Source organism: Acipenser ruthenus, chromosome 11 (genome assembly GCF_902713425.1).
Source record: "Acipenser ruthenus chromosome 11, fAciRut3.2 maternal haplotype, whole genome shotgun sequence".
Taxonomy (NCBI): Eukaryota; Metazoa; Chordata; class Actinopteri; order Acipenseriformes; family Acipenseridae; genus Acipenser; species Acipenser ruthenus.
The window spans coordinates 36,529,573-36,542,909 of NC_081199.1; the positions used below are offsets into that span (position 1 = coordinate 36,529,573).

The 13,337-nt window shown below is 36.4% G+C and overlaps 1 protein-coding gene across 5 annotated transcripts; it reads left to right on the forward strand.

Annotated features, from left to right (window-relative positions):
* Positions 1–262: 262 nt before the first annotated feature.
* Positions 263–13,337, forward strand: LOC117426435 (kynureninase-like). 5 transcript variants are annotated; one of them, XM_034043990.3, is made up of 14 exons: positions 263–363; positions 1,981–2,170; positions 3,190–3,310; positions 5,489–5,571; positions 6,698–6,759; positions 6,943–7,014; positions 7,547–7,621; positions 8,042–8,188; positions 9,130–9,228; positions 9,474–9,547; positions 10,540–10,592; positions 11,825–11,910; positions 12,491–12,721; positions 13,061–13,337. In XM_034043990.3, the coding sequence occupies exons 2-14, from the start codon at positions 1,999–2,001 to the stop codon at positions 13,187–13,189; spliced, it is 1,404 nt and encodes a 467-aa protein (XP_033899881.1). In that variant the 5' UTR covers positions 263–363; positions 1,981–1,998; the 3' UTR covers positions 13,190–13,337. The 5 variants fall into 5 exon arrangements, 3 of the variants coding, with proteins under 3 accessions (XP_033899881.1, XP_058889820.1, XP_058889821.1); XR_009330588.1 differs by lacking the exon at positions 13,061–13,337 and having other exon boundaries at positions 11,347–11,910; positions 12,491–12,551; XR_009330589.1 differs by lacking the exons at positions 12,491–12,721; positions 13,061–13,337 and adding an exon at positions 11,347–11,575.

Consider the following 13,337-nt stretch of genomic DNA (forward strand, 5'->3'; position numbering starts at 1 on the left):
TGTTACTTTCCAGATGTTTTAGAAGTATCTACTGCATCAACACATGTTTTAGAAGTATCTGCTGCATCAACACATATCAAATGATTGGTAGTATTTAGTATTCAGTACTATGAAAAAAATAACTATAATCACAAACATTGTAACTGGTAGAGGATTCCTTTTTACACTCTAGAATGTTGCTCAATCATCTCAGTTAGACACTGGTTGCACTTCTGCTAAACAGCTAGGCAAGGGGGTGGGATTTGACGTATGCAGGGAGGCACCAGAAGTGGAAGAGGAAGAGGGCTTTAAAAGTAGGAAAGCAAGCAACTTTCTCACTGAAAACACAGACAAACACTGATGAACTGAATCTTTTTTCTCCAGGTAGGTGCCTCATTTAGAGTATTTAGGCTATATAACGTTCTTATAAGGTAAAGCAATTTTCAGATGAAAATGTTATGCTTAGATTATACTATATTTGGTACATTTTTTAAGTAGTTTGATTTGACGCAATTGACTTTTCTTATTATATAGTTGTCATTACCACACCGTAGGCTACATACCCAAATATAATTTACATTATGGACAAAAGATTTAATCACCTAGTAGAATAACAGGATGCAGACATTAATTTAAAAAAACAAAAACCTATATGAACATAATTTTACTTAACATCATGCATCTAAGACACTAAAAAATGGTATCTCAAAAGTCTAACGGAAAATACAATAGTAGTACATTATTTCATGTTAGATTTTGAAATGTCACATTTTTGAATTTTTGGAAAACTACAAAGCGATATGTAATCTTAATATGTCAACGTAACATTGTTAATTCAATAGGGCGTGATGCAAAACTTTTGGCCAGAGCTCTAATACCCCCCATATAAAATATTAAATAAAAATACGGGTTTGTTTTATGTCATATATGCAGGTGTATGAAACGAGCGATCAGCTTAGCAAAGAAACATACAATACGTTGCTTACAGCAAGTAGCCTACTACTAGTGTTAGGAAATATATCGTAGTATCTCTGTTCCCGCAAGCAGGAGTTGCTCACAGAGGAACCCGGGACCTCCCGCACTGGAGCATAGAACCGATACTGCTGTAGGAAAGAGCCGGAGCTGGTATGGGGCTTATGTCTTCATATTTGATTGCGTCACCTACCAACCCTGACCCCTACCCCCGTGCACGCTACCCTATTCTTTAGTTATTTAGTAAAAAATAGTAGTGAACTACAGAAATAATAATTTAAAAAAGGTAGGAAGGATGCTTATCAGGGGCGATGTATAAAACACTGACTTGCCTGTCGTTTTATAGACAACAGTTTCATGATTTTTTTTCCTTGCAAGCGTGTATTGTCAGTACTCGGTTGTGATTGGTTAATCCACCGACGGTACCGCGCAGCAGCTAGAAAATTCGATTTGAGCGGTACCAAAAAAAAAGTACATTTAAACAGACAATAAATAGTCAAACTTTGCACAATGTAATTACATATATATATATATATATATATATATATATATATATATATATATATATATATATATATATATATATGGGTGTGTGTGTGTATAACATCATCTGTGTTTAATATATTTTCCAAAGCAATATTATAGGGATTAAGCACATTTGGAACCAGCCTTGCTAAAAAAAATAAATAGAATTGAATAAAACAGTGTATTTTCAAAACATGAGATATATCAGATTGTGTCTGTGGAATACAAGTTGGTGGGAGTGTGTTATAGATAATCAGCGTGCTATATACCCATTTCTAAAACTGCTAAGTTAATTCACTGTATTCAAACTGTGATTGTACAAGCCGCATTCTGATTCATACTTTGTGTTGCTTGCTAATACCAAGAAAATGTTTAATATCCCGCAGTGCAAATTCAGAATGCTGATTTAAATCATGGTAGGTGTTAAACATATGCCTGTTCTATATGTTACATAAACACTAAGGTGAAACTATAAGAAAATAACAAACATTTTATTTTTTTCAGTTTTGATTTTATACCCCAATGGAGCTTTTGAACTTTTGTACTTCCCCTGCCATGATCCTGGAGCACACTGCCTCAGTGTTGGGATGTAGCATCTTAGATCAAAAGCTTGCCTTACATCTTGACGAACATGATGCGTTACAACACCTGCGGCAACATTTCCTGGTCCCGAAAGTTAAAGACCTACCTTACAGTAAGTCCAAAATATCTATTAATACAGTATCTACTGCCAAGTAGTGTGGCATGCACAGCTTCCACCTGTTTTTAACAGGTTAAAACATCCTAAAAGACTCCCTCTGTTCAGTTAATTTAGCTGACTTTATTGTGAGCACTGAATGAAATGACCTTTTACATGAAATATGATTTTGTTCATATTACCTTTATGTTACCCTGTTGCTGGTGGAGCCACCTTGAAACTGATTCTCATTGAGAAACAGAAGTGCATTGGAATTAAAATCAATGACTTTCTGATCCAGAGTGATGTTGCTGATAAGTGCTCAGAGCATGTAACCATCAACTAGGAAACCACTTATTATTGCCTGCTGATGAACAACCAATTAGTGGAAGTGTTGATGGGCATTGTTGTAATTAGCTTAAATCTTTCTGATGGGGGCAGAGGAAAGTGCACACGCATAGAGAAGAAATCAGAGTAAACGAATGAACTCAAAGCACTGGGAAGTTTATCAGAGGAATGAGGCATAACTTGGAACTCTTTGAGACTGCTTTCCTGGTGACGAGGGCTATACTTTGGCTCTACAGGGTCTGCCTCTGCCAGGTGCTCACAGGTTTCCTCAGCTAGGAGAGTTGATCTGGGGCAGTTACTTTCAGAAGCTCTGCATTTGCCCACATATCAACAGGTTAAGAAATTAAAGATTAACTTTAGTCTAAATAAAAAAAAGGCATGATAAGACTTTTAACACAAGAATTCTGTCTATGAATGAAAGACAGAACTTTGACACTGACATTAAAAAAAAAAAACAAAAAAAAAAAACTTGAGTCCAAAAACTTGTTTAGGCAGTTCAGCAAAGTGCAGTACTATTTCCTCTGCTAATTATCACTTTTGCATTGATCAGCCAACTTTGCAACACTTGACATTTTCTTTCTACAGCATTTCTTTATAAGCATCTTCTATGTAATGGAGCAGAGTAGAAATGTAGTTTATGGTTGTTAGAGTTAGTCCATAAAGAAATGTTTTTTTTAATCCCTTCACAGCTGACCTCTCATGTGTAGATGAAAAAGAAGAATGTGTATATCTTGTTGGAAATTCTCTTGGACTGCAGCCTAAACATGTTAAAACATATATTAATGAAGAGTTAGATAAATGGCACAAAATGTAAGTAACATACTGTTTTTCCTAATTAGTGTCTGTTTGGAACCTCAAATAAAGTAATATACAGCGTATGTATGTCTATCTATCTAATATATATATATATATATATATATATATATATATATAGTACTGTGCAAAAGTTTTAGGCAGGTGTGAAAAAATTCTGTAAAGTAAGAATGCTTTCAAAAATAGAAATGTTAATAGTTTATATTTATCAATTAACAAAATGCAAAGTGAATGAACAGAAGAAAAATCTACATCAAATCAATATTTGATGTGACCACCCTTTGCCTTCAAAACAGCATCAATTCTTCTAGGTACACTTGCACACAGTTTTTGAAGGAACTCGGCAGGTAGGTTGGCCCAAACATCTTGGAGAACTAACCACAGTTCTTCTGTGGATTTAGGCAGCCTCAGTTGCTTCTCTCTCTTCATGTAATCCCAGACAGACTCGATGATATTGAGATCAGGACTCTGTGGGGGCCATACCATCACTTCCAGGACTCCTTGTTCTTCTTTACACTGAAGATAGTTCTTAATGACTTTCGCTGTATGTTTGGGGTCATTGTCATGCTGCAGAATAAATTTGGGGCCAATCACATGCCTCCCTGATGGTATTGCATGATGGATAAGTATCTGCCTGTACTTCTCAGCATTGAGGAGACCATTAATTCTGACCAAATCCCCACTCCATTTGCAGAAATGCAGCCCCAAACTTGCAAGGAACCTCCACCATGCTTCACTGTTGCCTGCAGACACTCATTCGTGTACCGCTCTCCAGCCCTTCGGCGAACAAACTGCCTTCTGCTACAGCCAAATATTTCAAATTTTGACTCATCAGTCCAGAGCACCTGCTGCCATTTTTCTGCACCCCAGTTCCTGTGTTTTCGTGCATAGTTGAGTCGCTTGGCCTTGTTTCCACGTAGGAGGTATGGCTTTTTGGCTGCAAGTTTTGCATGAAGGCCACTTCTGACCAGACTTCTCCGGACAGTAGATGGGTGTACCAGGGTCCCACTGTTTTCTGCCAATTCTGAGCTGATGGCACTGCTGGACATCTTCCGATTGCGAAGGGAAGTAAGAATGATGTGTCTTTCATCTGCTGCAGTAAGTTTCCTTGGCCGACCACTGCGTCTACGGTCCTCAACGTTGCCCGTTTCTTTGTGCTTCTTCAAAAGAGCTTGGACAGCACATCTGGAAACCCCTGTCTGCCTTGAAATTTCTGCCTGGGAGAGACCTTGCTGATGCAGTAACTATCTTGTGTCTTGTTGCTGTGCTCAGTCTTGCCATGGTGTATGACTTTTGATAGTAAACTGTCTTCAGCAACCTCACCTTGTTAGCTGAGTTTGGCTGTTTCTCACCCAGTTTTATTCCTCCTACACAGCTGTTTCTGTTTCAGTTAATGATTGTGTTTCAACCTACATATTAAATTGATGATCATTAGCACCTGTTTGGTATAATTGTTTAATCATACACCTGACTATATGCCTACAAAATCCCTGACTTTGTGCAAGTGTACCTAGAAGAATTGATGCTGTTTTGAAGGCAAAGGGTGGTCACACCAAATATGGATTTGATTTAGATTTTTCTTCTGTTCACTCACTTTGCAGTACTGTATATTGTGAAATATTTCACTTTTTAAAGGTTTGTTTTGGCCCATGTATGCAGACTCAGACACAAATAATTGAAGTTTGAATAGCACTTTGGTGCGATTTTTATTAATTACAGAAAATTTTATCAAAACAAAACAAAAACCTAACTCCGTTTTGGAGCGCTAACTAAACTTTTTTCTCAGTTCTACCTAAATCGGACGGCTGAGCCGTTTACCGATACAAACAAACCACTGTTACACACACAAACAAAAAAGGTTTTACACACTACCTTTTAGGAACTACACAGGTCACTTCACAAACAGCCTCTCTCTTCACACCGACTAGAGACTGCCCTGCACAAACATTTCTCCTCTGTAATATACCTGCCTGTGATACTCATTAATTCTATGAGCCAGGTGATCCTCAACCTGGCTCTCTCCCGTAGCATTCTGGGTGATGCAGTGCCTCAGTCCTTCCTGGACTATATTTTCCTCTAATATTAATTTATGATGATAAGAACTAAGCTATTCTAACTAACTAGATCTTAGACTTACCAATAATTAAAGTCTGCTTTATTTATGTTTGTATTCAGGGGTGTTCATGGTCATTTTGAAGGCAGTCGCCCTTGGGCTTTGGGAGACGAATGTATTGTGGACCTAATGGCTAATGTAGTGGGTAAGTTTACTAATACTGACTACCATTAGTATCTGGTTTTAGTATAATAATTCGATATCAACTGGGTTTATCCAGTACCTAAAATATAAACTTTGTTTTTGTTGGCAGTGCCTCCATTGTTGTTGGTAAGATATTGTTTTCAATACCCTCAGTCAAGTGATTCATATAATGAGTAAAAAATGTATCACAGCACATGGAAAATGTTCTGATAATGTAGCCACACCTTCTTCTATACTATACCCTAGAACATATTATTTCACTGGACTAATACAAGTCACACAAATGGCTAAACAACAAAGCCGCCTTCAAGCAAGTTCACAGCACGGTAGAGATAGCAAGAACAGTTCCACATCTGTAATATTTCTATTTGCATGCATTAGCTCATTTACTGTATGCATTAACGGACAGATTTGCATCCTGTGGTACACTCTGTAGTCCCTCCTTGTACTTTCTACATCACACGACAAGCTACAGGTATCCACGTTCACTTCTGACACCACATTTAACAGGCTTTCCGGTGGGTGCCTCCAGTTCCTAAGCAGACTGTAGAGATTGACAGGGCGAGGTGAGGCTATCCAGTGCCCAAGCGGAGACTGGGTACAAACCCAATAATTTAAGCTCAAAGCCCACGGTCATAACCAGGCTCTCTTGTGAGAGCTGTAACTCACTGGTATATTTCTATTTGTGTTCTTGTACCAACTCGTGTTACCCTGTACCACATGATATACTGTTTACGTTTTCAACATAATCCGTAATCCATACATTAAAATGATCTTAATTCTACAGTTAAAAACAGAATGCCCTTGACATTGCGTGAGAAGTGTGTAGGGGATTAGTAAATTAATCTGTTCTTGCATACATGAATTACACAGTTGACATACATGAATTACACAGTTTTTCCAGATAGATTTGTTACACACATGATCATTTAGGTTAAAATGTCTCAGAATCGCTTATACTGTTTAACAGACAAAATCTAGCCCCTAGGAACCTGCAAAAACCTGCATCAAAGGCAATGAGTGACTCTGGGTGTAAAAATAGACAATTGAGACATAATGATTGTTTGGTTCAGGTGATGTAAAATGAAAAACTATTTTTCTCCTTTGAAAATGTTGTTTTCAAACAGGAGGAAGAGTGGAAGAAGTAGCATTAATGAATGCACTGACTGTGAATTTGCATCTTCTGTTGGTGAGATTGTAACCTTTACATTGTTTCAAAATTGGATTTATTTTCAAGAGAACTTTATATTAAACTGTTTAGATAATTGTGTGTTTATCTATCTTTATCTATCTATCTATCTATCTATCTATCTATCTATCTATCTATCTATCTATCTATCTACCTATCTATCTATACTTTGTATTGTTACAGCTCTCCTTTTACAAACCAACTTCAAGTCGTCATAAAATTCTCATCGAGGCCAAAGCCTTCCCCTCAGACCATGTAAGCAATACATTTAACAGTATATTAGATTTCTACCATATCTTTTACTGCCTTTTAGTTGGAGACAAAATGATCAGCCAGTTCACATATTAGCTGTGGCATCTACTGTATGCAATGTTGAATTTCCATTGTATACAGGCTTTAACATTAAGCAATCGTTCTGCATATTTTCTACAACAGGCAATTCAATTGTTTTTAGAGTAATTCTATTCATTATTGTTCCCAAATAGTTCCCCCAGTGAGGTTTACATGCTCTTTAAAATAGAGTAATATGCTGCATTGTTCTCAGCCGTTGATTACCAAGAATTATCCAAAATTGCAATAAGTATCAAGATGGATAGTGCCTATTGTAGTCAGCTATCTTTCAAAATGTGTTCATACTGTATCAAGCTAAATGTTGCAAAATGTTCCTTTAAACATAGCATTGCCCAGACTGTGTTACAAATGACAATAATGTTAAATGTAATACTACTTGCCTGTGCTATCTTCCTGAAGAAATAATAAATGCTGTTTCACATACAATTTGTTTAAGTATGCTGTAGAATCCCAAATTCAGCTTCGAGGACAAGATCCTGAAAAAAGCATGCTGCTGATGCATCCCAGAGAGGTACGTTTTAGATGGAAGTTATCTGACTTGGAAACAATTTCAGATTGAATAAAAATAGGGGAATACAGTAGGAGATAGAAACTGCACTGGAAATGTACATGAAAGGTAATTATTTGTTTTATTTAGATGAAAAAGCTAAGCTTATATGAAGAATAAAGACCCTTTTGCACTGGGAAAATAATAAAACTGATATAAGGAATGGCTTTTTTAAATTTCTTTGATTTTTTTGTTTGTTTTTGAGTTATGTTTTATTGCTTCATTAAAGTTTGTTGTTTAATCTTCTGCTACTTTCATGACTACATATTGAGCGATGAAAGTTTTGCAAGTAATCGTCTTAGGATTAACCGTAAGGCAAAGCTGAGTAGCCCTTTTAGTTTTGAAATGTTTGGAACATCACTAAAATGTTTTAACCATTCTTAGGGTGAAGAGACATTAAGAATGGAAGACATCATTTCTATGATTGAGAAAGAAGGAGATTTGATCGCAGTGATTCTGTTTAGTGGAGTGCAGTACTACACAGGACAGCTGTTTGATATGCCAGCAATTACAAAGGCAGGCCATAAAAAGGTATAGTTTACATCTCCCATTTTAGTAGCTTCAGATAAACGGCAGCTTACACATTATGCAAATAATAATCTTTTGAAACGGTTGAGAAATGTTTCACACATACTGTACATTACTAAGCGTATTCACCAAGCATGGATAACAAATGTCCTAAAATAAGCAATGTATATTGTAATGCTCATTATTAACACATGCAATTACTATTCATTATGTTGCCATGCACAATTAAAAACAAAAGTTAATTGGTACCCTGGCTGCCTAAAAGGTTGTACCTTTTTCGTATCAACTTAATATAAACTTTATATATTATTAATATAATATAAATAATTTCCTTTCGTTGTGAAGAGATTTGGTAAACATACACTCAGTTAGGAATGTGTTTAACCATGTAAGTTGAAGTACATTCTGAATAGGATTACCTTGTAAGTAACCTCTTTTCTAACAGTGACCTTTGATCTAGAAAGTCCTGCTTGTCAGTCATGAACAATAACTAGTTTCTGTCTCAATGTCTGTGTGCTTACAATTTTTTTGTTTCTTTGTTAATTCCCTGTAAATTGGGGTTAAAAGTACTTTGATTATGTTCCTTTAAAAAACAAAATGGTGTTAACTGTACAAATGAGTTTTTATGAAAAGAAAAAATATGCAAACAGTCCTTTACTGCCATCTGGTGGGTTGTACTGAAGACAATCTAAATCAGTTTAATTATTCTGAAAGTACTTACCTGTGTACCGTATGTAGTATTAGTGCTTATTAGATTGTGCTCTGCTAGTTAATATTAACAGTATTCATTCATTTGTATACATTTGCCCTCTGATGTTATAGCTGACTTGTAATATTGTATTTGTTTTATTTTTATGTGTATTTACAGGTCAATGCCTCTCACTCAGTAGTCTGATAACAAAACTGTATTTTTACAAACATATCTCATATAAGTTTTGTTCTAGGGTTGTTTTGTTGGATTTGACTTGGCTCATGCTGTTGGCAATGCAGAACTGTATCTACATGACTGGGAAGTTGACTTTGCCTGCTGGTGTACATACAAGGTAGGGCATTGATGTCCCACAATGAAGAACTGTTAAGGGAATTGGTAATAATAATAATAATAATAATAATAATAATGTTATACCAATACCATGTAACCAGTGCCTACAATTTCAGGAACGTAGGAAATGAAATATCCAATGTTTCTGAAACAAGGATATATATACCTTTCAAGCCGTTACACAGGTGCATGGATGTTATTTTGGTGAACATGATTTTAAAATGGAGCTCTTCATTTTTATTCCAGTATATGAATTCTGGAGCAGGTTCTCTAGCTGGAGCATTTATTCATGAAAAGCATGCTAAAAGTATTCAGCCTGTGTAAGTATCTAATACTGCAAATTTTAGACTTGTTAAAATAAGAGTATTTTGTTACTAGATTATGTTAAAAAAAAAAAAAAAAAAATTGGGGAACACGAAAGTAGACATAACTGAATGAAAAAAGATGATTTTATTCTAGAAGACTACATTTCTGTGTTTTGTTCTCTGACTTTTTCAAAGAACTCTTCTGTCCTTGATGGTTACTCTTGTACAGACAATAGATCCCAGAGCAACATTGTATTCCCATTATGTGTAACTATTTCTTTACACATACCTTAACCCTTTGCGGTCCATTTATTAATCGCGCGTCAGGCACGCCAGGTCTAATTAATTTTCACACGCGCAGTTAATTTTATACGCGCTGTTTAAAAGTATTTTTTTTCACAGTCAAACGGGTTTAAATGGCCCTGCATATCAACAAAGCACACACTAGGCATCTCCAGCCCCGCCCCAGCCTTTTGTTTGCTATAGCGTTCAGCTATGTAAGAAATAAATAATAATAATAATAATAGTCGTACATACCGATCGATCATCTCCAGATCACTCGTTTTATCACCAAACTCCTCAATAATGCGATCCAAGTCATTATTTTATTACTATAACATCTGAAAAAAGCTCTGCAAATGTCCATGATAGTCTCAGTGCGCTGACGCACTTAGCCAGCTTGTTTACTATGGACGCCCATTATCTGATACCTGATACCATGTATGACTATTCATGAAATACGCCTTTTTTTTTTTTTTCCGACTTGTCTCGGCTCCTGTCGCTACCACTCGGCAATTGAATGGTTTTCTCGGCTTTTTCCAGAGAAAAAACGACTAAACACCCGTTTATTGCGTTGCTATAATGATGTCGGACCCAGTCCGACAAAGGACCTGTGAGGAATAATTGCAATGTCGGACCCAGTCCGACAATGGGCCGCAAAGGGTTAACAGAATAAAGGTCAAAAAGTTTTTCACTTACCAGCAAGTCTTTTTTTTTTTAATTTGCAGGTTGATTGGCTGGTGGGGTCATGAAATGAAAACTCGATTTCTTATGGATAACAGTATGTGTTTTATTAGTGCTCTAGATACAGCAGTGTTAAAGAGAATGCTTGTGCCTCATAAAAAATACTTATTATGGTGAATAAATCAGTGAGATAAGGCACAGTCAGAATTGGGTACAGTACAAGAAAGGCACCTAGAGTAAGCAACCACAAATGCTCAGCCTTTCTGGCAGCTGGTTACATCAGGTTTCCAGGTACATACTAGACAGCTGCTATATTTGTACATCATCATTTAAAGCATTGGGAATATTATAAAATTATTGGCATAACCAAACCTTGCCTTATTTCTGACATCCCTTAACTGCCCTGATTCAGCAACCTCAGTTTACCTACATGTTTACTGAGCTAGGAAAGGTGACGGAATAGACTACATGCCCTAGGTCCTTTAGATGCCCTTGGAAAAAGTTTCATTGGAGACTATTTCATTTTGGCAGCTGCTCACCCAGACAAAATCAAACTGCAGGGGCCAGAGGGGACTTTATAGAGATTATTTATGTAATGTGCAGTTGCAGACCACCGTGGGTTACATATCAGCTCCTAGCCAGTCTACCATCTGTAGGGCATTAACAGATGTTATCAGTGTTTTGGTCAGGAAAGCAAAAGAAACATTTATATATTTATTTTCTGCTGACTAAGTAATTTCAACACAAACTCAGGCACGATAATAATTGTTTTTCTCCAAATAACCAGAAAACATTGTATATTGAAATATTATTATTATTATTATTATTATTATTATTATTTGTTTATTTAGCAGATGCCTTTATCCAAGGCGACTTACAGAGACTAGGGTGGGTGAACTATGCATCAGCTGCAGAGTCACTTACAACTACGTCTCACCCGAAAGACGGAGCACAAGGATGTTAAGTGACTTGCTCAGGGTCACACAATGAGGTGGCTGAGGTGGGATTTGAACCGGGGACCTCCTGGTTACAAGCCATTTTCTTTAACCACTGGACCACACAGCCTCCTAAAATAAAAAAGTAAATACATAAATAAAATAATAACACAAGTGTGTACAAAGTGTGTTTCATCCAAAGCCTTGTGAATCTTATTTACTTCAGAATACCAACCACATCATTATAGTATTAGCACGTTTTCATCAGTAAGCTTACACTGACCCCTTGTGGTCATTCAAATATTATTTTTACATAATAGCTATAGAATGTAATGTAAATTGGCGATACCATGCTGTAGACAATTATGTTTAACCTGTTTCATTAATCTCCTAGAACTTCAGTTAAGCCCTGGAATAAATGGATATCGGATATCAAATCCTTCGATTTTATTGGTCTGTGCACTGCAGGCTTCCTTAGAGGTAAGAAGGTATTGTATACTGTGAGCTGTACATACCAATACACATATTTGTATATCTTTTCATCCACAAATTCAACAGACAAATATGTATTTTCTTGGCATTTAACTTTTAGTGCTTTTTAGGGTCCTCATCCCAAAAATGGGAACCCCTATGCGATGATCATGTCTGTCAGTACTCCAGATGGTGAACTGCCTTGGTTTTGCATCTTGCACCTTCACCAAACTTTTATCATACACTCCTAGCCTCCTGTAGACATTACAGTTTGCATTTGGCTATAATCTGAATTGAACGCTCAATTTGTATTATTATGCAATTATAAGAACCCTCTGAATGTGCATGCACTGGTTAAAGATATCCTTATGGAACCCGGTTTGAATCCCAGGCCACATATCTGCATGGTCCACATCACAAAAACACTATCACAACCTGCACACAAGCACAACTTAGCATTTCTGATGGCATAATCTCTGTACTTTTTACCTTACTTAGTCAGTGCTCCGTGTTCTGTCATGCACAGAAATCTATTTGATTCTGCCTCTTTTCTGTTAAGCCATTACGGATATATTTTTTCCTTGGTTAGATCTTCAACCAAACTAGTATGAAGGCACTAAGAAAGAAATCTGTTCTCCTTACTGGTTATTTGGAGTGCCTGATTAAGCAGTGCTACACAAAGGACGAATCAGATCCACAGAAACCGTATGTGAAAATCATTACACCTTCAAACGTGGAGGAACGTGGCTGCCAACTTTCCCTAGTCTTTTCGGTACCAATCAAAACAGTTTATAAAGAACTTGAGAAGAGAGGAGTAGCAGTAAGTAAAATGTTAATTTCAACATCTTGTATAATGTCAGTTGGGGAAATGTGATCTTGGTAGTACATGCTATAAAAATGTAACCATCATTTGTTAGAAATTTGTAATTTATTAACATACCCCTAACAAGTGGTAAGTACCAAGTACAAATGTCCTGCATAAAAAACAAAAAAATATTTGTGTACTTTTAGATTGTTTAATTAGTGTCCCAGTTTAAAAACGATAGTGCGTGTGAGTCACTGCTATTTAATTTGTATATGCATAATGGTTTTGTAATGAAAGTCACAGTTGCATTTGTGGAAAACCTGCTTTAATAGACTTTCACCCATTCTTTTTCAGTGCGACATGCGGGAACCAAATGTGCTACGCATTGCACCAGTGCCACTGTACAATTCATTCAGTGATGTGTACCGTTTTATCAACATTCTGGGGTGTGCGCTCACAGCAAGCCAGAAAGAACAAGCATAACAATTCAAGGATGGACTTTTAAAAAAGAACGCATGTATAAAATAGTATTTTGAAACGGTATATTCTTACAGTTTTGTAATGTATCTCTGTACCAATTGTATTTATATATAATGATGCTAAATACAGTAAAAGGAATAAGACATCAAAA

Bases quoted from the DNA above. Each gene is read 5' to 3' on its own strand.
- LOC117426435 (XM_034043990.3), top strand. From the start codon at position 1,999: ATGGAGCTTTTGAACTTTTGTACTTCCCCTGCCATGATCCTGGAGCAC. The intron at 10,593-11,824 runs GTATGTGTTTTA...TTAATCTCCTAG, and splicing joins TCGATTTCTTATGGATAACA to AACTTCAGTTAAGCCCTGGA. The intron at 11,911-12,490 runs GTAAGAAGGTAT...TTCCTTGGTTAG, and splicing joins CACTGCAGGCTTCCTTAGAG to ATCTTCAACCAAACTAGTAT.